Source organism: Gobio gobio (genome assembly GCF_949357685.1).
Source record: "Gobio gobio genome assembly, chromosome: 14".
Taxonomy (NCBI): domain Eukaryota; kingdom Metazoa; phylum Chordata; class Actinopteri; order Cypriniformes; family Gobionidae; genus Gobio; species Gobio gobio.
In genome coordinates this window covers 18,340,437-18,363,200 of record NC_137107.1, presented here as the reverse complement: position 1 = coordinate 18,363,200, position 22,764 = coordinate 18,340,437, and the positions used below count along the sequence as shown (strand labels likewise).

Genomic DNA, 22,764 nt, shown 5'->3' with positions numbered 1-22,764 from the left:
TAAATCAATCTGTTTTGCGTGCTACAATTGTAAAAAAAGGTTGCAACATACATGGTTTTACTAATCTACAGGATTGTAAAAGTTGTTATTATTAGGGTGGGGGTGGGCGTGGTCTTTAGCCATCTCTCTGATTGGATAAGGCATCTCCGTGAGTCATTTTTAAGACACGGACATCATAACAGTGAATAAACAAGCACACAACCTGCATCGTAGTGTGGTTCCAATTTACAGTCTGTACACATGCTTAACATGTTTCCAATCAGGCCCAGGGCCGCTATTAACAGAAACTATCTTCATACTTATGAGGGCACGGGAGAAAAAAACATGAGAATGGAAAACACATAAACGCAACTGTTATTGAGCATGTCCATGATTCTCATTCAGGGCCGTTTGAATCTCTTTCAAATTAAGAGACAAATGAAGTGCAATGCAACCCGAAGCAGACGGAATATTTTCTGCCGTCTTTGACGAGGTGACGGTTGCTCATCTGCTTTAGCTCAAGATAAATTGTGAATATTAAACATATTTTCCAAATCTCAATTCTGATTGGATGAGTCACACTCGATCCAAGCCATATATACAGACCTGGTGGTATGACTGAAATCTTACATTACATTGAAGAGTAATTTTATATTGCGATAATATATCACCATAGATATTTTTGCTGTAAATTTGCTGTTATTTTTGTAAATAAAAATATTGCATAATTACATTGTAAACAATTATATGATCAATTAGTTATGACGACATATGTTTTTACATTGCTTTAACGCGTCAAAATAAGTTACATTTTCAACTTTATTTTATAAGTTATACAGGATTCAACTCATTTTTTAAGTCAGTTTAATGTAATTTAAGTTGAAATGACTTAAACATCCAACTTGATTGTACTTAAAAACTGCAGCAACGGCAAAACTTTTTTTAAAAAGTGTATGTACTAATGTTTTTTTCCTGATAATCGAGTGACTGAAATATGAAAAATAATAATAATCATTTTTATTTGTTATTTGTATTAAAATATATATTATAATAATTGAATATATAAATAATAAATGTATATATACGTTCCAGACATGTTTGAACTTAATCATCTAAATAAGTCAATATTTCATCATAAACACACACATATATATTTATATTATATACATTTAAGATGATTTATGATTATGATTTATTTGACAAATACAGTATATTTACAGTAGGCCAAAGGAAAATCATGGACCGGTTAAAGCACAGTGCAGAGAATCATGTTGCATGTTACAGGTGGAGGTCACATGATACTTATAAAACATTTGGCAACTACCTTCCATCATAAGTTACCCATATCCCCTGCTTTTGTCTAAAATAATTGAATTTTTTTTGGTAATATGATCTACATTTCTATGTGTATGATGTGAAGAGAGCATCGCTCCTGGTGGATTTTAAAAGTTTTATAGGCTTATTCTGCAGACTTCCGGATGGTGGTACACAGAAGGGTGTGTGGGGGGTGGTAATTGGAGCTGGGCCGCCCGGGGCAGATAGAGACAGAATGAATCCCTTACAGATCTGACGAGAGCACCAAACCGGCCATGATGTCACCACATACCCAGGGCTTTTCTTGATTTAACCCAGACACAGAAAGAGACTCTTTCGCATACACACAAACAATCACCCACACCCACACCCTCCCTGAGCCGATCTCTCTTTGCATTCCACCTTGCTTTCATCTTTATTTCTTCTTTTAATAATCCAGAGCAAACAGATGTTTCTATGTTTGACTGCCGCTTGACATTAGTATGCCTTCGGTCTGTCAAAGCCTCTTCGCATCGTGAAATCATTGGTGATTTACTGATATCAGCATTGACAGAGACCACCATTTAGTGTTTACAATTCATACTTTAATAATTATATGCATGGCCTCTTGTGTGTTTTTATACCCCAATAAATCAATCAACATCAATAAAATTATTATTTTTATAATTTTTTCAAACAACATTTTAAATGTATTATTTATATTAAATATTTAATAATTACATTATTTATATAATTATAATTATATTACATTTATATTCCATAAGATTTCCACAAAATACAAATGTCTGGCCTCTTGTGTGTTCTATTACCACAATAAATAAATAAACAAATAAGTACATAAGTATAACTATTATTTTATACATTTAGCATCACATTTTAATTTATTATTTTATATATTAAATATTTAATAATTATATTCATTACATGATTATATTCATTATCATTATGTTACATTTATATTCCACAAAATTCATTTGCCTGGCCTCTTGAGTATATGTATCCACAATAAATAAACATAAATAAATATGAATGAATGAATGAATGAATGAATGAATGAATGAACGAATTAATACATTTAAACCACAAACCCAGTCATAAGTCACACGGGTATATTACAGCAATACATTGTATGAGTCAAAATCATTGGGATATTAAGTAAAAATCATGTTCCATGAAGAATTTTGTAAATTTCCTACCGTAAATGTATCAAAACTGTATTATTAGTAGTAATATGCATTGCTAATGACTTAATTTGGACAACTTTAAAGACGATTTTCTCAATATTTCGCTTTTTTTGGCACCCTCAGATTCCAAATTTTCAGCTTTCAGATGATGTATAAATTTCAGAAAATGAACCCTTATGACTGGTTTTGTGGTCCAGGGTCACAAATATACTAATATACTAATATTTTTCACATTGTTGAGTTTTCACAACAGAAAAATATAATTTCATGTATAATTATATATTAAATATGCTATATATAATTAAATATTCAATATTTGTCATATAATGTTGAGTTTTCTTCACATACATTTTTGTTCAAAAATATTTTTCAGCAATGTAGTTACATTGGTTTTTCCATTTAAAACAATGGAAAATACAACTATGAATTAATAGACACTTTTGTTGATGAATGGTGGCGTGCGGTGCAAAACCGGTGCAGACTTGTTTGATGCTTCACTGTCATTGTCGCAATTTCGACCAAAACATTTTAAACTATGCAAGCAAGTTAGACAGTGGTACCCGTTTAAATCACTCGAATTCAACAACATCAATATTCAATTCAGTCACACTAAACCTAATGTTAAAGTTTGCAAGGCACGCAAGCACATAAAACACTGCACTGGGTCCTTGGGCTGCTATTCATTTCATTTCAAATCAAGGGTCATTTTAAGACTGAGCTGTTCATTTCCAAGCAAGACACCCTTGAGGTAACTAACACGGTGTTGTGCTCTTCAGGTGAACCCATCTGCCCAAGCTAGATAGAAGGGGGGTTAACGCGGCGAATTATGGCCTCCAGATGTGGGAGACAACTGTAAACACTCTTCTAAGCAAGGAAAAGCACGACTTTGTCATTTCCTCAGATCTCCACATCTTTCAAGTCCTCCGAAACAAGATTCCAAGAGTCAGAGCGCAGAGTGTCAAATGCTCACTTGAGCTCGCCTGTCATTACCATAACCTCTCTGTTCTGGCGCGCAAAACGCTTTGTGCAAACGGATCAACAGCTGCTAGCTCGCAGGAACGGGGAGGTGCAGCAGAACATGTCATGAAATATTAATCGGCATAATTGGGATGCTAGTTAGCGCTTCTTTGACCAGCTTTAGTCCCCTCCAGCGCAGCTCGGCGCGGCTCCCGCCCTCCACACAAGCTAGCGCTTAGTGTCAAACTAAACTATTAAAGTGGCAGAAAAAATGATGAACTCTTGAAAATGGATTAGATGGGGCTTATGTTTAAAATACTTATTAAAACCGCTCTAATCGTCTTCTCACCGCCACGTCAGACAATAGAGGGGCGGCGGGGGGGGAGAAAACACCAGCTCTTCCGGTACAAACTACTTTGCCGATTTCAGTGTCACATTCAATTTTCTGCTTCCTGCTTCTCCCCGGATCCCCATCCAAAAACAAGCATTTAAAACATCAGTCCTAATTAGATGATTAGTGCTTGGAAGGGCAGGAGATAAGTCATTTGCATAATTCAATCATAAGAGTTAGAGATACATATTTCGATGTTCGTTTGTACAATTATCTCCGCTGTCCTGGGGGCTGTGATACTAATGTGATTAAACAATACTCTTGCACGGGGCCTAGTGTCCTCCATTAAAGCACTGCTAGAGGCAAAGCAAAAATTTATTTTAGGAGACAATCAATTTTATTCTACATGACTGTAATAAATATAGCCCGGCTGCAGATGTGTCATTAAGCTCAGGAGGAGACTTTCCCAAAGTCAAAATGACACTATTCTCTTTCTCTCCTCCTGCCGTAACTGCGGGTCTGCGGACGGTGAGCGGAAAGTGTCATTTTTCCTCTTGTGAGATTCTTGACAGGCCATATCCATCTGTCTGTTTTAACCTCTTATATCTCTCTCCCACGTCGCTGCACATCAGTGAACACCTGCTATTCCTCATCCCTATCGAGACTGTATATTAAGAGCTAACTTCGTAATTGCGGCTTCTAAATGCTCCTCAAACATTGTTTAATGAATGTGGATGTAAATATGTAATTTGTGCGGATTCACATACGTAGCAGCCTTCTTAATTTGTTTTCGTGATTTCAGCGCCCAAAAGATTCTAGTAGCGCCTTTCCATCACTAATTGACCACATGTGTCTTTGCTTTGCCTCTAATTCATTGGTTACGCATGGGACTAGTTATTAAAGCGCTGTGGCTTGGAACAGGCACCCGCCAACATTAATGAGAACTCACATGGCCACAAGTTGTTTTATAAGAGCCCGTCAGCAGTTAAGCGCTCTCACGTCTCAAACATGCTCGCAATAAGACATAGACGGACAGAAGAGTCAGTCTGGAAGACCAGCTGCCTGCTTGTCTTTACAAAATATGTTCAGCTACCTATATATAAAACTAGATCTATCCACCCATCTTACATGGTGGCCCCAAAACTATTTGGACTCTTAATTCACAAAAAGAAATGAATAAATGAATAAATAAGAATGTAGCAGTCCACAAGTTATTACTAAGTGGTATTTATTTTAAATATATATATATATATATATATATATATATATATATATATATATATATATATATATATAAAATAAAGAAATATAATTTTATGTGTGTATATACATGTATGTGTATAAAGTATTAGTACTGTCAAATCGATTAATCGCGATTAATCGCATCTAAGCAAAAGTTTTTTTATACATTATATTTTTTATATATATTGTTTATATAAAATATATAATTTTATATATTGTCTGTGTGTGTATAGAGTGCTGTCAAATCGATTAATCGCGATTAATCACATCTAAACAAAAGTTTTTTATACATTATATATTTAAAATATATTGTTTATTTACAATATATAATTTAATATATTGTCTGTGTGTGTGTACACAGTATTAGTGCTGTCAAATAGATTAATCGTGATTAATCACATAAAACATAAAAGTTATATATATATATATATATATATATATAAAAAATCAATTATATGTATGAACATATTCATAAACACATACACATATATATATATAAACATATAATCGCTACCAATCGATTTGACAGCACTAATTATATATATATATATATATATATATATATATATATATATATATATATATATATATATATATATATATGTATGTGTATGTGTATGTGTTTATGAATATGTTCATACATATAATTGATTTTATATATATATATATATATATATATATATATATATATATATAAATTGTTATATACAGTGCTATTTGCTTGTTTTTATCTTTGTTTGTAGATGTTATGTTGGTTTGTTTCATTTAAAAATCAATAAAAACCAAGAGAAGGCTGCTAGGTTTCAAATCATGACATGTTGTTTAAAAACTGTATATGAGATATGACAGCCGTTCACATAGGGCAGGCTACCAGGATAAAGCCTTGCTGTTTCAAAGTGTCTTAATTCATAATTTACTGTGCAGAAAAGGGTAAAGGAAAGAGTGAATCTGCAACAACAACCCCCAAAAAGGTGGATGTATAATTAATGGCTGACATTAAGGTGTGCCGAAGGAAGAGCGACAATCTGAGGAGATATGATGAGACAGCGGGGTGTCTCGGGTGCCCGGGCCGAGCTGAGCATCGCAGCCTCGGGCGAAGCCACAGGCGCTGAGCTGCCGTCCATATGGACCGGGCGCGCACACGTGCGCGCGCTACGAAACTGGAGGCTCGCGGTCATGCACTGGAGCGCGCACTCCTGACAGGGGATGTGAAGGTAATTGTGTGTATTAGCAGCAGTACGTGTGTCAGCCACTGTCTTTGTTTGAAACTTTCCAGATTTATTTAGTGTTCAAACTTTATACGCGATTCAGAATCAGACCAAATCAATCAAAAGATTCGATAAGATACTAATTCAAATTAATCTACAGAACATGCTGCTTAAAAGGTGTCAAATTGTGCATTTTAGGGAATCTTTGAAACGCGGCACTTTGACGCGCAGTGTGATGGTAGCTCGCGCCTGGGGCAAAGATGGGAATTAGACACATTTTAAATTAATGACTAAAAAAAGCAAATCGCTTCAAGAGACGAAAAAAAAACATGACAGGCTTTCGAACAAGTAATGCGTTTTATGATTTAACCTGACAATTCCTGCAACTCCTGCTAAAGTGCGATTGGCATGAATGCAAGCAGAGATGTTTCTCTCCTTTTTATGATGTTATTCGCATGAAGAAACTCTCTGGTCAGCGGTGCAATAAATATTAGTGGACAAGAGCTTTCTACACCTTTTTTTATTTTGGGATGTTCTTGCACTCGATGGAGAGAGAGAAAAAAAACAGTTAAACTAATCTAATCCACCTTTGGAGAGCAAGCACAGATGTTCATCTCTAATGTAATTCCCATTCAATTTCCTAAGTGCAGTCCCCAAGTGCAAACTAGTTTAGTGTTATGTTTAGCTTGCAAATTTCGTTTTAATAAATAATGAATGCATTAAAAACCTGGAGATCAATTGCGAGCTGAGAACTCATAAAAAGCGGGCCGTAAGTGCCGCGTGCGTTTGCTGATTTGGACACTTTCTGTGTTTCCGTCCAGTTTTACAGATCCCGTTGCATATTTTTAGGCTCTATCCGAAAACCTAGTGAGCTCCCTACCTAGACAGCACATTGAGCTGGTGACTTGCTGGACGTGCATGCATACAGAACGCGTTCTTGGGTTCCGGTACCTCAGAACCGACTCATTTTCAAAACCGGCTCGCTTTTTTTTAATAGGCTACGAAATGATTTGTATGACTTTGTGTTCCCTTAAAATGTGGACGAAACAAGCATTATAGGTCTCTGACAGTGTAGTCCGATTCCTGATCAATTGATTCTGATGAGCCGGTTCTTTTTAGTGAATCAAGAGCGCAATCAGCGTTCCCTCCTGAACAAATGACTCTATGAATCGGTTCTTTATAGTATGGCTTTAAAAAGGCTATTAAGTGACACTTATGAGTCAGTCCCAGCAGAAAGAACTGATAGATTAAAGTTACTTAAATTAAGTCAAAATTAAATTACTTAAAGATAGACAATCTATGCGTTCTGTTGTAATCAGGGATTTTTAATTTATTTAAAAAAATCAATAATAAGGATTCGTTTTTGTTTGTTAATACTTTTACTTAAAAGATGCTTCAGCTATTCAAAACATCTACTTTCTCACATTTATGTCACCTTTAAAAAGTCTGAAGACTTTTTAAAATTGTCTTTGTAAACACATTTTGCAATAAATAATCTCAAATGTATTATCTGTTCTGTTGAGCTGTGATATGATCTCATTATTTGTCTGCTGAATGCAATAAGAGTTAGATTGCTTTACTAAAAGAATCGTGGACTAATTGAACTGTTAAGGAATCATTAAGATGAAACAGAATCAGTATCGTACAATTCCTTGAGATTCCTATTCATAACCGTTTTGTTGGTCTATTTCCACATGCATGAGAAGAATGCCTTTGGCCACTGCGTCGCATCTTGTGCTATAAGTGTTTGTCCTGTGACCCGTTTAATTTCGTTGCACTCCGTCTGGCTGTTTTGAATGCTAAAATGCGTCCTGTCTGAACACCCCTCTAAATAGGAAGCCCACTGGTTTTGAGACACAGCCGTCCCCTGGCTGGTGATCATCCTCGCTTGTTTTGCCGTGGCTGTCCCGTACAAACGGATGCAAAAGACACCCATTTGTCCCAGCTTAGCCCTTCTCCCAGATGAGCCTGTGCTGAAGGAGGAGAGGAGAGAGAGAGAGAGAGAGAGAGAGAGGGGAGGCGAGGGGCCAGCACGCACATTAGTTTCAGCCATCTGGTAGCGGGACGGTGGATGATGTTTAAATCTGACTATAAAAGCGACGCTTGCGAAGGTGAACTGTAAAGCAACGATGCCGAGGAGCAAATTCAATTTCAGGGGGGCCCATTGCTCGGGCAATTTCATTATCCGACCGTATGCTGCAATCTGACAAGCAGAGTGAAAAGCGCAGCGTTCCGCACCTCGTTCTCTTATTGTCCATTTTGCCCGGACTCAAAATTAAACAAAATAATGTTGTAAAACGGTCTCTCCCCCGCTCACTTTCTCCTCGCTCTCATTTCTAATTAGATGTGCACGGCAGATTGATTCAGAACTGCGCAAAGCCCAATAAAGTGACGGGGGATTCTTCTGGAGGTTGTGCTGGGGATGTTAAAAGGTTAATTACCGAACCTTGCCCAGAATGGCCATCTGGATGTGCGCTCTCTCTCTCTCTTTCCCTCTCCCTTAAACACACATGTGCATCTCCACACACACACATTCACTGTGCAAAAGTGCAATTTAAGACCACGTTCCTGTAACTACTCCCTCCAACCAATTTTCAATACCTGACCTTTTACCTGTGAGGAAGTAAGAAATGGAAATAGAAAATTGAAAATACTAGAGCCGATGCGAAGCACTTGATGGAGAAGAATGCATATAGTTACTGAAGTTGCAGATAAGCCTTACTAGGTTGTGAACTTTAAGACTTGAATTTATATTACACAATATTAAATATAATGTAATTATCATTGTATTATATTAAATCAAATTAAGGCAAGTGTATTTCTAAACAGTTGTGACTGAAGATGCTGCACTTTTCATACTAACATATAATTAGAGACGTTCTCCTTTGGACACGCTCATGGGAAAAAAAAAAAAAAAAGGTACAAAAGCTGTCACTTAGGGGGGTGCACTTTCAAAAGGTACCTACAGAGTGCATATTAATACCTCAAAGTTATATATTGGTACCAAAAGTGTACATATTAGCACCTAAATGGTACATATTAGAAGGTTTTTAAAGGGTACCGTCCCAGTGACAGCTTTTGTACCATTTTTTCTGAGAGCGGATGATAAAGGTGTACTGCTCCCTTGAGTCCCACCACACCAATCACACACACACACACACACACAGCTGATATTGCTAGAGGAGCCTGCGAACACTAATGCATCTGTCATGATAACAAGCTAAGAATAACATCTCCACACCAAACAGAGCCACAGATCCAGGAGAGGTGATTCATTGATTTATGCAACATAGCACCTTATCCCAAATGGGACGTGGGACATCATCCAGACAAATGGGAGTATCAAACAAGAATTCCAGATATGGCCCTGGATGTGACATTGGTCAAAAGCGCATTAAATGATATTGACGTCTACGTGAGCCTGGCTCTGCGGAGCAAATAACAGAAGAAAGTGAAGTGTAACCCGAAGTATGACCCCTAGTCCAAAGAGCTGTCATTGTATAAGGGAGAATAAAAGACAAAAACGTTTAAAATTGAGTTAAAACTTGTTAAAATCAAGTTTTAACAAAATGTCCCAATGAAGACTAAATCCAGCAGCTCCAGGAAAAGTTAACTTATAAATATTATTAAGACAAAAAGTAAAAATGCATGCTGTTTTTTTGTATTAATCTTTGCCTAACTTAAATCCTTGCAAGTTCAATTAGTGTAATAATTTATTAAAATGTGCCTCCAACCAAAAGCAGATGAAAAATTATTAACTATTAAAATGTGTTATTCATTTATATAGGCCTATATACTTGCAAGTTCATATAAGAATCATGTTATCGTTTTATTGTATTTAAATTATTTTTAGGTAACAAAATTGCATGTTTGTATAAGAGAGCGGATCGAGTGGTCAGCGAGGAAAATGAATCAAAAAGATTTGAGAGAAAGATTCTTGCTCGATTCTGAAAGCTGATCATTTTACGATTGTATCATTACTGTATTCTCCTCAGGACAGTTATTTGTTTTGAAACGAACAAGAGGTCAAAACTGCAGGTGGTTTGGCAGAAAGAAAAACTGGAACCAATTTTAGACGTAGGCTCAGTTTGATTTAGATTGTTTTTTTTAAATGCGTTTGAAAAGTACCTACACAAGTAGCACTTTGTAATAACTTTTAAATATTATTAATTGATATTAAATGTACATCAAATGTATTAACGTAGCCTATTGACAATAAAAATGTCATAAACGTAATTGATGCATTTCCACATGTAGCTATTCAAATTGAAATGTGCATGAAATCATTTTTGTTAATAATGAAAGTTATCATAAGTGTTACCAACTTTGCAAAGTACGACAACTCCGCACGCGCCGAATGAACTTGAAAAGAGCATCAGATTCCACAGCTCAGTGTAAATGTGAGATGTATGTGTGATATAAGTCTTGCCTGGCATTGGTGCAGTCGTTATAAAGCGCCTCGAAGTCTTTTCGGGTGATGAGTTTGCACCGGTTCACGCCCGGCTGAATGGCCCCGAGTCCGCGCAGGATCCGCACCTGCTCCACCGTGCACACCACCGGGCATATATCCAGCCGCTTCAGCTTGGTGTAGACGGTGTGCAGTCCGCCGACCAGGTGCTTCAGGAACAGGTCGAACACCTGCGGGAGACAGATGAGCTCCTGACCGTCCACGGTGAACGAGGCCACTTTCACCCCGTGCACCTCCACCATCTTACACTCGTTATTGTGGACACCGCCGGGTCCGTTCCCGTTAGTGCTGCCGCCGCCACCGGTGCCGGTGATGAAAGAGTTGATCATGCTGCTGGTCAGTCGCGGGGACTCGGCCGGGCTGGAGTACAGAGAGTCGGGACGGAACAGGCTGCTCGCGCCCCCGGGAGTGGAGGTCGGTGAAAGCACCGGAGGAGTTGCTGATACGGCCATAGTTTATGCGAAGTTTCCTCCTTTCCGTACTTTTGAGTCAAGCACACCTTTGCTGGCTCCTCGCACTGTTTCGCGGCTTTCACTCGGTGTTTCTCATGCGTCTCCGGTAGCCACTGCTGATAGTCGGTAATGTGCAACTACCTTCCTCGCGAGTGAGATGGATAGAAGTGTATCGCGCTCAGCGATTCAATTAGCCAGCCCACTACAGGCCGGAGTGACAGCTCTCTCAGCCAATAAGGAGCGCGATGTCACACGCCTTCTAATATCATTGGCCATCTGCCAGTTATGGGCGGGGCCTTGTATTCTCACCTAAAAGCGAATACAACTTTTTAGTTTGCTGTCAGACAGATGGTAGGCTTATATATTTCATCTGAGTCTTTAGCTTTCAATGATAAAGTAATGTAAATGTACATCCGTTACACTTTATTAAATGTTTCTTAATAATGACTTTATAGAAGTTATTGAAAGTTACCTTAAAACACTTCCATTATTAAGGCATTATAGGCCTGAATATCAACAATGTACTTACACCTTCATAATATTAGACGGTTGCTCTTTATTTTAATGTAACATAATGCACTTCATACTACATGTACTTACTATAGGGTTAGGATTAAGTTTTGGTTTGGTTTAGTTGCATGTAATTATGCATAATTCATAGTCTAGTTATTGCTATAGTAACTACATGTAACATATGCAACAATGACACTGTAAAATAAATTGTTAGGCCTACCCATTAGACTTATTCGACTAATTTATTCAACTGTTATTAACAAATGTTAAATATGACAGCTGTCTGTGGTTTGTCCTTGTGGCTACCCATTCCTTTTAATTGGACTCTCCATTTCAGTTCTAAAATTACAGTAGGCCTACATAAGGTAAACTAAAGTGAAATAACTTTACTGCCTATAAGCTTTGAATAAGCACTTCTGCGGTTATATAACATTGCTTTTTAGGGAACTTATAAAAGATAGAGTTATGCATTTTAAACATTTGGCCTAATTTGAAGCGACACGGCTTGCTTAGAAATTCAGGTAGGTTATTATGGTGCTAGTATAATTGATATTTATTATCATTTGAGTTCTTGAATATGTTAAAAATCTACGTTCTGCATTAAATTCTCTATATTAAAAAATCTACAACGTGGTAAAACTGTCAGTCTCTCTAATACAATTTTTTAAAAATTGTAACACATCTGATTCAAACAACACATTTGATTCACATTTGTTTTTCTTTCAATACTTTATCTTTGCTCTCGTTATGAACCACTTATTGAAGCAAATGAGGACCTTTGTTAATGAGAATCTTTATACAGGTCAAAAAAAGTCGTTGTAAAATTAATGTAGGAATCATGCTTAACCTTTGAGCCCTTGCAACTTTTGTGGGAAGATTAATATTGTAATGAGTGCCTAAATGCCATGCAAATTTCTGGCAAGTACCTGCTGAAATTAAAAAGCTAGGTGGCAATCTAGAAAATTAGATACATATTTTACCTAGCTTTCAATCGCACCTCAACCCTTCGTCTTATATTTAATCTTAATGAATACCTGATTAACATACCTGGCCCTGCAGGCACACACACATGCACCGCCCCCTTCACCCACCCCTCCAGCACCGCCCCAATGCTCAGTATGCATATTCAACATTTATACACACATGTTATACATGTGTAATACATCTCTATATATATAAACACATATGCTAGACTATGCAGTATTCGATTTAAACTTTATCATCGGAGAAATCCACATTTTAACAAAATATATAATATCTCATAGGAATAATTAGCTAAGTAATTAATAGTATAAAATAATACAAATACTTACTAAAAGAGCTGACATCTGTCAATATAAATGTCAAGCAATCTTTCTAAGTACCAGTAATATTATCAATAAAATGAAGAGAAGAGAAGAGGCAAGACAAGAGTGAACAAAAGAGCATAGAAAAGATGAGGCAAGAAGAAACAAGCTGAGCGCAGAAGAGACAAGAAGAGACAATTTGAGCATTGATAAGAGGCGATGAAATGATGACACGAGACATGAATTACATAACAAGTAGCAATGAGACAAAGTGAGAGGGAAAGAGTCATACAATAAGAGAAGATATACATTTGACAAAATAAGAGGAGACAAGCAAAGAAGAGGAGAAACGAGACAAAACAAGTTGAGCATAGAAGAGACAAGACGCAAGATAAGGACAGGTGAGGCAAATCGAGAGGAGAGGAGACAAAAAGAGACAAGTTGAGCATAGAAGACACAAGAAGAGACAAGAAGAGACAAGTTGAGCATAGAAGAGAGGAGACACAATAATGACAAGACATGTGAAGCGATAATGGATAGTAATGAGACAAAGTGAGAGGGAAGGAGTCATACAATAAGAGAACATATACTTGAAGAGAAGAGACGAAACAATCAGAGACGAGAAGAGAGAAGTTGAGCATAGAAGACATGAGAAGAGGCAAGATAAGGGCAGGTGAGACAAATCGAGAAGAGAGGAGACAAGAAGAGACAAGTTGAGCATAAAAGAGATGAGGAGACAAGTTGAGCATAGAAGACACAAGTTGAGCATAGAAGACACGAGAATAGACAAGAAGAGGACAGATAAGGACACGTGAGATATATTGAGATGAGAGGAGACAAGAAGTGACAAGTTGAGCATAGAAGACACGAGAAGAGACAAGTTGAGGACAGATAAAGACATGTGAGACAAATCGAGACGAGAGGAGACAAGAAATTACAAGTTAAGCATAGAAGACATAAGATAAGAGACAAGAAGAGGACAGATAAGGACACGTGAGACAAATCGAGACGAGAGGAGACAAGAAGAGACAAGTTGAGCATAGAAGACACAAGTTAAGCATAGAAGACATAAGATAAGAGACAAGAAGAGGACAGATAAGGACACGTGAGACAAATCGAGACGAGAGGAGACAAGAAGAGACAAGTTGAGCATAGAAGACACAAGTTGAGCATAGAAGAGACAAGAAGAGGACAGATAAGGACACGTGAGACAAATCGAGACGAGAGGAAACAAGAAGTGACAAGTTGAGCATAGAAGACATAAGAAGAGACAAGAAGAGGACAGGTAAGGACACGTGAGACAAATTGAGACGAGAGGAGACAAGAAGTGACAAGTTGAGCATAAAATAGATGAGAAGAGACAAGTTGAGCATAGAAGACACGAGAAGTGACAAGTTGAGCATAAAATAGATGAGAAGAGACAAGTTGAGCATAGAAGACACGAGAAGTGACAAGTTGAGCATAGAAGACACGAGAAGTGACAAGTTGAGCATAGAAGACAATAAAGAGACAAGTTGAGCATAGACGACATAAGAAGAGGACAGATAAGGACACGTGAGACAAATTGAGATGAGGAGACAAGAAGTGACAAGTTGAGCATAGACGAGATGAGAAGAAAAGTTGAGCATAGAAGACACAAAAGAGACAAGTTGAGCATAGAAGACACTAAAGAGACAAGTTGAACATAGAAGACATAAGAAGAGACAAGAAGAGGACAGATAAGGACACGTGAGACAAATCGAGACGAGAGGAGACAAGAAGTGACAAGTTGAGCATAAAAGAGATGAAAAGAGACAAGTTGAGCATAGAAGACATAAGAAGAGACAAGAAGAGGACAGATAAGGACACGTGAGACAAATTGAGATGAGAGGAGACAAGAAGAGATAAATTGAGCATAGACGAGATGAGAAGAGACAAGTTGAGCATAAAATACACTAAATAGACAAGTTGAGCATAGATGACATGAGAAGAGATAAGTTGAGCATAGACGAGATGAGAAGAGACAAGTTGAGCATAGAAGACACAAGATGAGACAAGTTGAGCATAGAAGACACGAGAAGAGAAAAGAGGAGGACAGATAAAGACACGTGAGACAAATCGAGATGAGAGGAGACAAGAAGTGACGAGTTGAGCATAGACGAGATGAAAAGAGACAAGTTGAGCATAGAAGACACAGGAAGAGACAAGTTGCGCATAGACGAGATGCGAAGAGACAAGTTGAGCATAGAAGACACTAAAGAGACAAGTTGAGCATAGACGACATAAGAAGAGGACAGATAAGGACACGTGAGACAAATTGAGATGAGAGGAGACAAGAAGTGACAAGTTGAGCATAGAAGACACTAAAGAGACAAGTTGAGCATAGAAGACATAAGAAGAGACAAGAAGAGGACAGATAAGGACACATGAGACAAATCGAGACGAGAGGAGACAAGAAGTGACAAGTTGAGCATAAAAGAGATGAAAAGAGACAAGTTGAGCATAGAAGACATAAGAAGAGACAAGAAGAGGACAGATAAGGACACGTGAGACAAATTGAGATGAGAGGAGACAAGAAGTGACGAGTTGAACATAGACGAGATGAGAAGAGACAAGTTGAGTATAAAAGACACTAAATAGACAAGTTGAGCATAGAAGACATGAGAAGAGATAAATTGAGCATAGACGAGATGAGAAGAGACAAGTTGAGCATAGAAGACATGAGAAGAGATAAATTGAGCATAAAAGACACTAAATAGACAAGTTGAGCATAGAAGACATGAGAAGAGATAAATTGAGCATAGACGAGATGAGAAGAGACAAGTTGAGCATAAAAGACACTAAATAGACAAGTTGAGCATAGAAGACATGAGAAGAGATAAATTGAGCATAGACGAGATGAGAAGAGACAAGTTGAGCATAAAAGACACTAAATAGACAAGTTGAGCATAGAAGACATGAGAAGAGATAAATTGAGCATAGACGAGATGAGAAGAGACAAGTTGAGCATAAAAGACACTAAATAGACAAGTTGAGCATAGAAGACATGAGAAGAGATAAGTTGAGCATAGACGAGATGAGAAGAGACAAGTTGAGCATAGAAGACACTAAATAGACAAGTTGAGCATAGAAGACATGAGAAGAGATAAGTTGAGCATAGAAGACACTAAATAGACAAGTTGAGCATAGACGAGATGAGAAGAGACAAGTTGAGCATAGAAGACACTAAATAGACAAGTTGAGCATAGACGAGATGAGAAGAGACAAGTTGAGCATAGAAGACAGGAGAAGAGACAAGAAGAGGACAGATAAGGACACGTGAGACAAATTGAGATGAGAGGAGACAAGAAGCGACAAGTTGAGCATAGAAGACACAAGAAGAGACAAGAAGAGGACAGATAAGGGCAGGTGAGACAAAACGAGAAGAAAGGAGACAAGAAGTGAAAAGTTGTACATAGACGAGACGAGAAGAGAAAAGTTGAGCATCGAAAACATGAGAAGAGACAAGTTGAGCATAGAAGAGAGGAGACACAATAATGACATAAGAAATGTGAAGCAATAACAATGGATAGCAATGAGACAAAGTGAGGGGGAAGGAGTCATACAATAAGAGAACATATACTTGAAGAGAAGAGATGGAACTTGAGACAAGAAGAGGCAAGATAAGGACACGTGAGACAAATCGAGACAAGAGGAGACAAGAAGTGACAAGTTGAGCATAGAAGACACAAGAAGAGACAAGTTTAGATTAAAGACATGAGAAGAGACAAGTTGAGCATAGAAGAGAGGAGACCCAATAATGATACTGTATAGCGATGAGACAAAGTGAGAGGGAAGAAGTCATACAATGAGAGATACGGTCATACACTTGAAGAGAAGAGACGAAACAAGAAGAGAAGAGAAAAGACAAGATGAGACAAGACAAGAAGATACAAGCTTATATTGAAGAGACAGGTCGAAAATATTTGAGACAAGATGAGAATAGAAGAGACAAATTTGAGCATAGAAGAGAAGAGGCAAAATGATGAGACAAGAGATGCGAAGCGATAACAATGGATAGCGATGAGACAAAGTGAGAGGGAAGGAGTCATACGATGAGAGAAGGTACTTGAATAAAAGAGACGAACGAACCATGGAGAGTGGTAAAGAGAATAGATGAGACAAGACAAGAAAAGCTAGAAGAGACAACATGAGGCAAGATGGAATGAGGCCGGTGAGACAAATTGAGAAGAAATGAGAAAAGAAGAGACAAGATGAGCATATAGACAAGAGGAGACAAGAAAAGAGAAGTCCAGCATAAAAGAGATTAGATGAGGACAAGATGAGACAACACAAGAAGAGATGGGACAACGGTGAGCTTAGAAGAGGTGAGTCAAGTCCAGAAGAGACAAATTGATCAAAAAAAGAGAAAAGAATGGAAAAATTGGACATTTGGAGAGATAAAGATGAGACAAAGTGGATAATACAATGAGATACAATAAAAGAAGGAGATATAGAAGAGAAAAGATTAAACAAACGACAAGCAGAGAAGACGACAGACTAGGTAATAATAGATTAATGGATGAGACGAAGGAATGGATGAGACAAAGTGAGACAGAGCGGAAGAGAGTTCATGTTTCAGACAGAGGCTGTGTTTTAATAGCATCAGTCTTTCTCTCTCATGTAAAATATTACACTGAGGCCAAAAGCAGTTCAGCAGCCCCTCTCGGTGTAATGAAATGTTTCTGCATTCATTTCCACCTTACGCAAATCAATAACAACAATAAATTACAACTGATTTTAATTGAATGTTGTTTCTAATTTTACTGTCACTCGTGATAAATATTTATGTCTATTACAGCATTTTAAATTCATTACACTCCCACATCTTTTTCACTCAACGGATTGCTACATACATCAGCAGTTCAGTAATCCATTTGGGCGGTGACACGTGCCAAAAAGTTGCCTGACTCTTAATTTAGGGTAAAATATCACCCTTTAATACTACTTAAGAATAGACAAGCTGTCACTTGAGTATGCTCGACGTACTTAATTTCTCAGAGAAAGCCACCACAGATGATTTAAGGACACTCTTCTCACACTTGCTGCCAAATCACGGGTGACTGGACCTTTTTGTGAGAGCCTCGTGTTTTCGAAGACACACCGCCTGTGTGTACGGCACTGTCCATCAACAAAAATTACTCTGGGAGAAAAGTGGCCAAAGGAGGTTAACTGTTTCGGTCACGTCAGACTGAAATGTGTTATTTCATTTTTCAACTCTAGGCTAGTGCTGCCTTCAGCGCTTTGAATGAGTGATGTGGACTTACGATAATGGGGAACGTTACGTAGAAGGGTCCTGGTGTCCAGTAAAGTGCCTGTTGGAATCTCAAGGTGACCTGATTCATTTAATAAAATGCTTATTGTATGTTTTACATCAACAACAACAATTTTTTTTTTTTTAAATAAAATAAAATAAAAAAATCTGCATAAAGAGAGTAAAGGATATTTTTTATTCAATTTTATATATATATATAATTTATAATAATTGTATTTATTTATTTTAAATATGCCGTGATGATTTTCATTAGATTCTAATTACATTCATACAGTTTTGGTTACTGTTGACTTCCACTGTTACTGCTCCGGGTGTGTGTCACTTTCACTTTCACTTTCACTTTCATTGTATGGGGCGGGGGGCACAAAAAAAAACATAGAAATTGCTCAAAATATGTATTTTATGTTCCATAGAAGAAAGTCATACAGCTTTGGAAAGACACAAGGGTGAATAAATGTCACAGTAATGTTCAGTTTGTCTTAGTTATCATGGACTTTTAGTTTGTTTTCATTCATTCTCATGTGTTCCTTTGTTTGATTGTTACCCTCCACTCCATTGTTACTCCAGTGTTCTATTAATCATCTTGTTTGAGCTCCTATTTAAAGCTACACTGTGTAACTTTTTTAGTTAATACTTAGCTAAAAACATTTAGTTCTTTCAAAAATATATGTGCTCATTAATGTATATTTACTTCTTTCAAGTAATAAAGTATTCTCGTAAGTTTATAATATGCCATTGAAAATACATACGGTAATGGGTTCGAATGCCGGTCGCCATGTTGCCCCTCCATCTTGAAAGTACATTAGCCAAAGAGGGACATACCCGTAAATTCAAGCTTCGCCTTTCGCGTTTTAACACTCGATGGCACCGTGTCGAATGTGGACGAGGTCGAACTGGAAGCCATATTAATCTTGGACTAAATCGGCCACCGTAGGAGTTAAAACGAAATCGGAATTGAGAGGAAGAGAAACTGATATTCACTGGATGGTCATATACCTTTTCACCGCTAGATGGGGGAAAATATCACACAGTGTAGCTTTAAAGGTCCCGTTTTTCCTGTTTTTTGAAGCTTTGATTGTGTTTACAGTGTGCAATATAACATGTGTTCTATTTCGCGTGTAAAAAAACACAGTATTTTTCACACAATTTACTTATCTGTATACCGCTGTTTCCACTGTCCTAAAAACGTCTTCAGGATTTCCTTGTTCTATGAAGTCCCTCCTTCAGAAATACGTAACGAGTTCTGATTGTGCCAGCGGTTCCCGTGTTGTGATTCGACAGCAGCTTAGCGCACGTTGCCCGGAAAGGTCACGCCTCTCACCATAACAGGGAGATGCATGCGCTCAATGTTATTGTAAACATGTCTATATTATAAAATAACAGCGTCTCGACGACATGGCGACAAACACACTCTACAAACGCAACACTTCCTCTTCTCCACGTGGGAGAGCAACAAGACCACGCCCCCTTTTTTGCATATTCTTGTGGGCGGAGGTTAGTCAACAAACTGTTCTACTGACGTCATTAAAGCAGGATGTACAGGGATGTAGTGCAAACCGGCCGTTCGCTGTAGGCTTTGAAAGGGAACTTCTGTTAAATAAAATATCTCGCTTGGCATTGAACTTTGTGCTTTATAATTTTACAGGTATTATTTATGCTCTAACGGCAACATTACACACTAACTAAAGTTTGAAAAATGGGATCACGAAGAACAGGACCTTTAAGTTGTACCCTCACATTCATTCTCTGTCCGGTCACGTTAACTTTACAGTGTGTTTGTCTTCTTTGTATGGATTGCTACCTATTGGATTGTTATAAGTAAAGTTACCTGTTTGAATCTTCATATTCTGTGTCTACGTCTTCCTACCTGCACGCACCTGTTACAGATGACCGGACCTCCAATAATGCCCCCCCACAGACGTTGAGGGACCATCCACCACGACAAGTGAGCCAGAGCCTGAGGACCAAAGGACAGAGTTCACCATTGGGCTGGAAGTGGAGCCCTCGAGCGAGCCCATGGGGTGTGAGCCTATGACATCAGTGGACGAGGGAACGGGAACCTACCCCACCCGGTATTTGAACCTTCATCACTGTTTAAAGACAGCAAAATGGACTGTGATGCATCAGAGAAGACCGTGTTGTCGCTATGTCAAAGAGATGCTGTTTTTCCGAACACATATCCAAAACTCATTTGTTTGACCTTCCTAAGGTTTAAATTTACTGTTCCTGATTATTCTAACCCCAATGAGAACAGCTTCCAGAAACTAATGGCGAGTTCACATTGCACGATTTTACCCCCGATTTTCACTCGCCGACAGATTTTCGCGAAATCGGAGGCAAATCGGAGTTTGACAATCACGCCATCTGAGAGAATGTGAAATCTGAAAATGACATCGCCGATGACCTACAACCAATGAGATGTAACCCCTCCTGTTCGAACCGGGTCCACCGGCATGAGAGTCGGACGCTCTAACAAGGAGGCTAAAGGCTGCGACCTCTAGTGTCAGTCCCTAGAGAATCCCTTGAGATCAGAGGAGTGAGGTTTACTCGCACAACAACTACTAGCTGACCTCCGTTACAGAGAGAGCAAGATACAGAGCAGTGGGAAGTTTGGGGAGGAGTTATAGACCGGAATATCAGCAAGCTCGGGTTTAGTTCCGAAAAAGCCTCCTTCTCTATTTGGACCCAAGAAATGGAGGAAGGTTTACTTGAACTTTAGCAGCTTATTGCGGGCTACCATTTTTAATGACAATTCCGATCTCAAACGTGATCTTCACGTTATTTCCCTATCACTTCTCGCATGTGTTTAGTTTTGAAACATATGCTGTGTTCGAAATCACGCTATACCCGATATACGATTCCCTACATTACTCCACTAATATAGTCTACTTGAGCTAGTGAATGAAAACGAGTGAGTGAATTATGACACTGAGTAAACAGGAAGGGTTGCCGCTTTTGCATACCCATTAAGAATGGGACGTTCTCGCGACCTTTCGCGACGTTCCCTTCTCTAAAGGTGACAAAAATCCTGAACCTTTATAGAACGTTAGGGACGTTCCTAAAACTTCCTCTTTTGGTTATGAAAGTGCAGCAGTTCAAGGTTCCTGATATGACTTCAGGGGGATGTCCCATATTGGTTATTCTATGGTCACAGAGCAACGTTACAAGGAGGACATTTGGGACATTAACAGAACATTCCCACATGGTCCTCTGTTGTTCATATAATAACATTCCCAATATTACTTTAGGTGGACGTCCCATATTGGTTATTCTGTGGTCACACGGCAACGTTACAAAGAGGATATTTGGGACATGAACAGAACATTCCCACATGGTCCTCTCTTGGTCATATAATAACGTTCCCAATATGACTTTAGGTAGACGTCCCATATTGGTTATTCTATGGTCACACAGCAACGTTACAAACAGAACATTCACACATGGTCCTCTGTTGTTCATATAATAACGTTCCCAATATGACTTTAAAAAGACGTCCCATATTGGTTATTCTATGGTCACACAGCAACGTTACAAAGAGGACATTTGGGACATTAACAGAATGTTCCCACGTGGTCCTCTGTTGTTCATATAATAACGTTCCCAATATAACTTTAGGTGGACGTCCCATATTGGCTATTCTATGGTCACACGGCAACGTTACAAAAAGGATATTTGGGACATTAACAGAATGTTCCCACGTGGTCCTCTGTTGTTCATATAATAACATTCCCAATATTACTTTAGGTGGACGTCCCATATTGGTTATTCTGTGGTCACACGGCAACGTTACAAAGAGGATATTTGGGACATGAACAGAACATTCCCACATGGTCCTCTCTTGGTCATATAATAACGTTCCCAATATGACTTTAGGTAGACGTCCCATATTGGTTATTCTATGGTCACACAGCAACGTTACAAACAGAACATTCCCACATGGTCCTCTGTTGTTCATATAATAACGTTCCCAATATGACTTTAAAAAGACGTCCCATATTGGTTATTCTATGGTCACACGGCAACGTTACAAAGAGGACATTTGGGACATTAACAGAATGTTCCCACGTGGTCCTCTGTTGGTCATATAATAACGTTCCCAATATAACTTTAGGTGGACGTCCCATATTGGTTATTCTGTGGTCACACGGCAACGTTACAAAGAGGATATTTGGGACATGAACAGAACATTCCCACATGGTCCTCTCTTGGTCATATAATAACGTTCCCAATATGACTTTAGGTAGACGTCCCATATTGGTTATTCTATGGTCACACAGCAACGTTACAAACAGAACATTCCCACATGGTCCTCTGTTGTTCATATAATAACGTTCCCAATATGACTTTAAAAAGACGTCCCATATTGGTTATTCTATGGTCACACGGCAACGTTACAAAGAGGACATTTGGGACATTAACAGAATGTTCCCACGTGGTCCTCTGTTGGTCATATAATAACGTTCCCAATATAACTTTAGGTGGACGTCCCATATTGGTTATTCTATGGTCACACGGCAACGTTACAAAAAGGACATTT

The 22,764-nt window shown here is 38.2% G+C and overlaps 1 protein-coding gene across 3 annotated transcripts in view; it reads right to left on the bottom strand.

Moving 5' to 3' along the window:
- The window catches only part of dacha (dachshund a), a 207,375-nt gene extending 196,086 nt beyond the window's left edge, over positions 1-11,289 (bottom strand). For 2 of the 3 annotated variants that reach the window (XM_079835375.1, XM_079835374.1), the window contains exon 1: positions 10,645-11,289. In XM_079835375.1, the coding sequence (XP_079691501.1) occupies positions 10,645-11,135 (491 nt within the window). In that variant the 5' untranslated portion in view covers positions 11,136-11,289. The remainder of the gene's footprint in view (positions 1-10,644) is intronic. The other variant, XM_079835376.1, reaches the window with a different exon arrangement.
- Between the last annotated feature and the right edge of the window lie 11,475 nt (positions 11,290-22,764).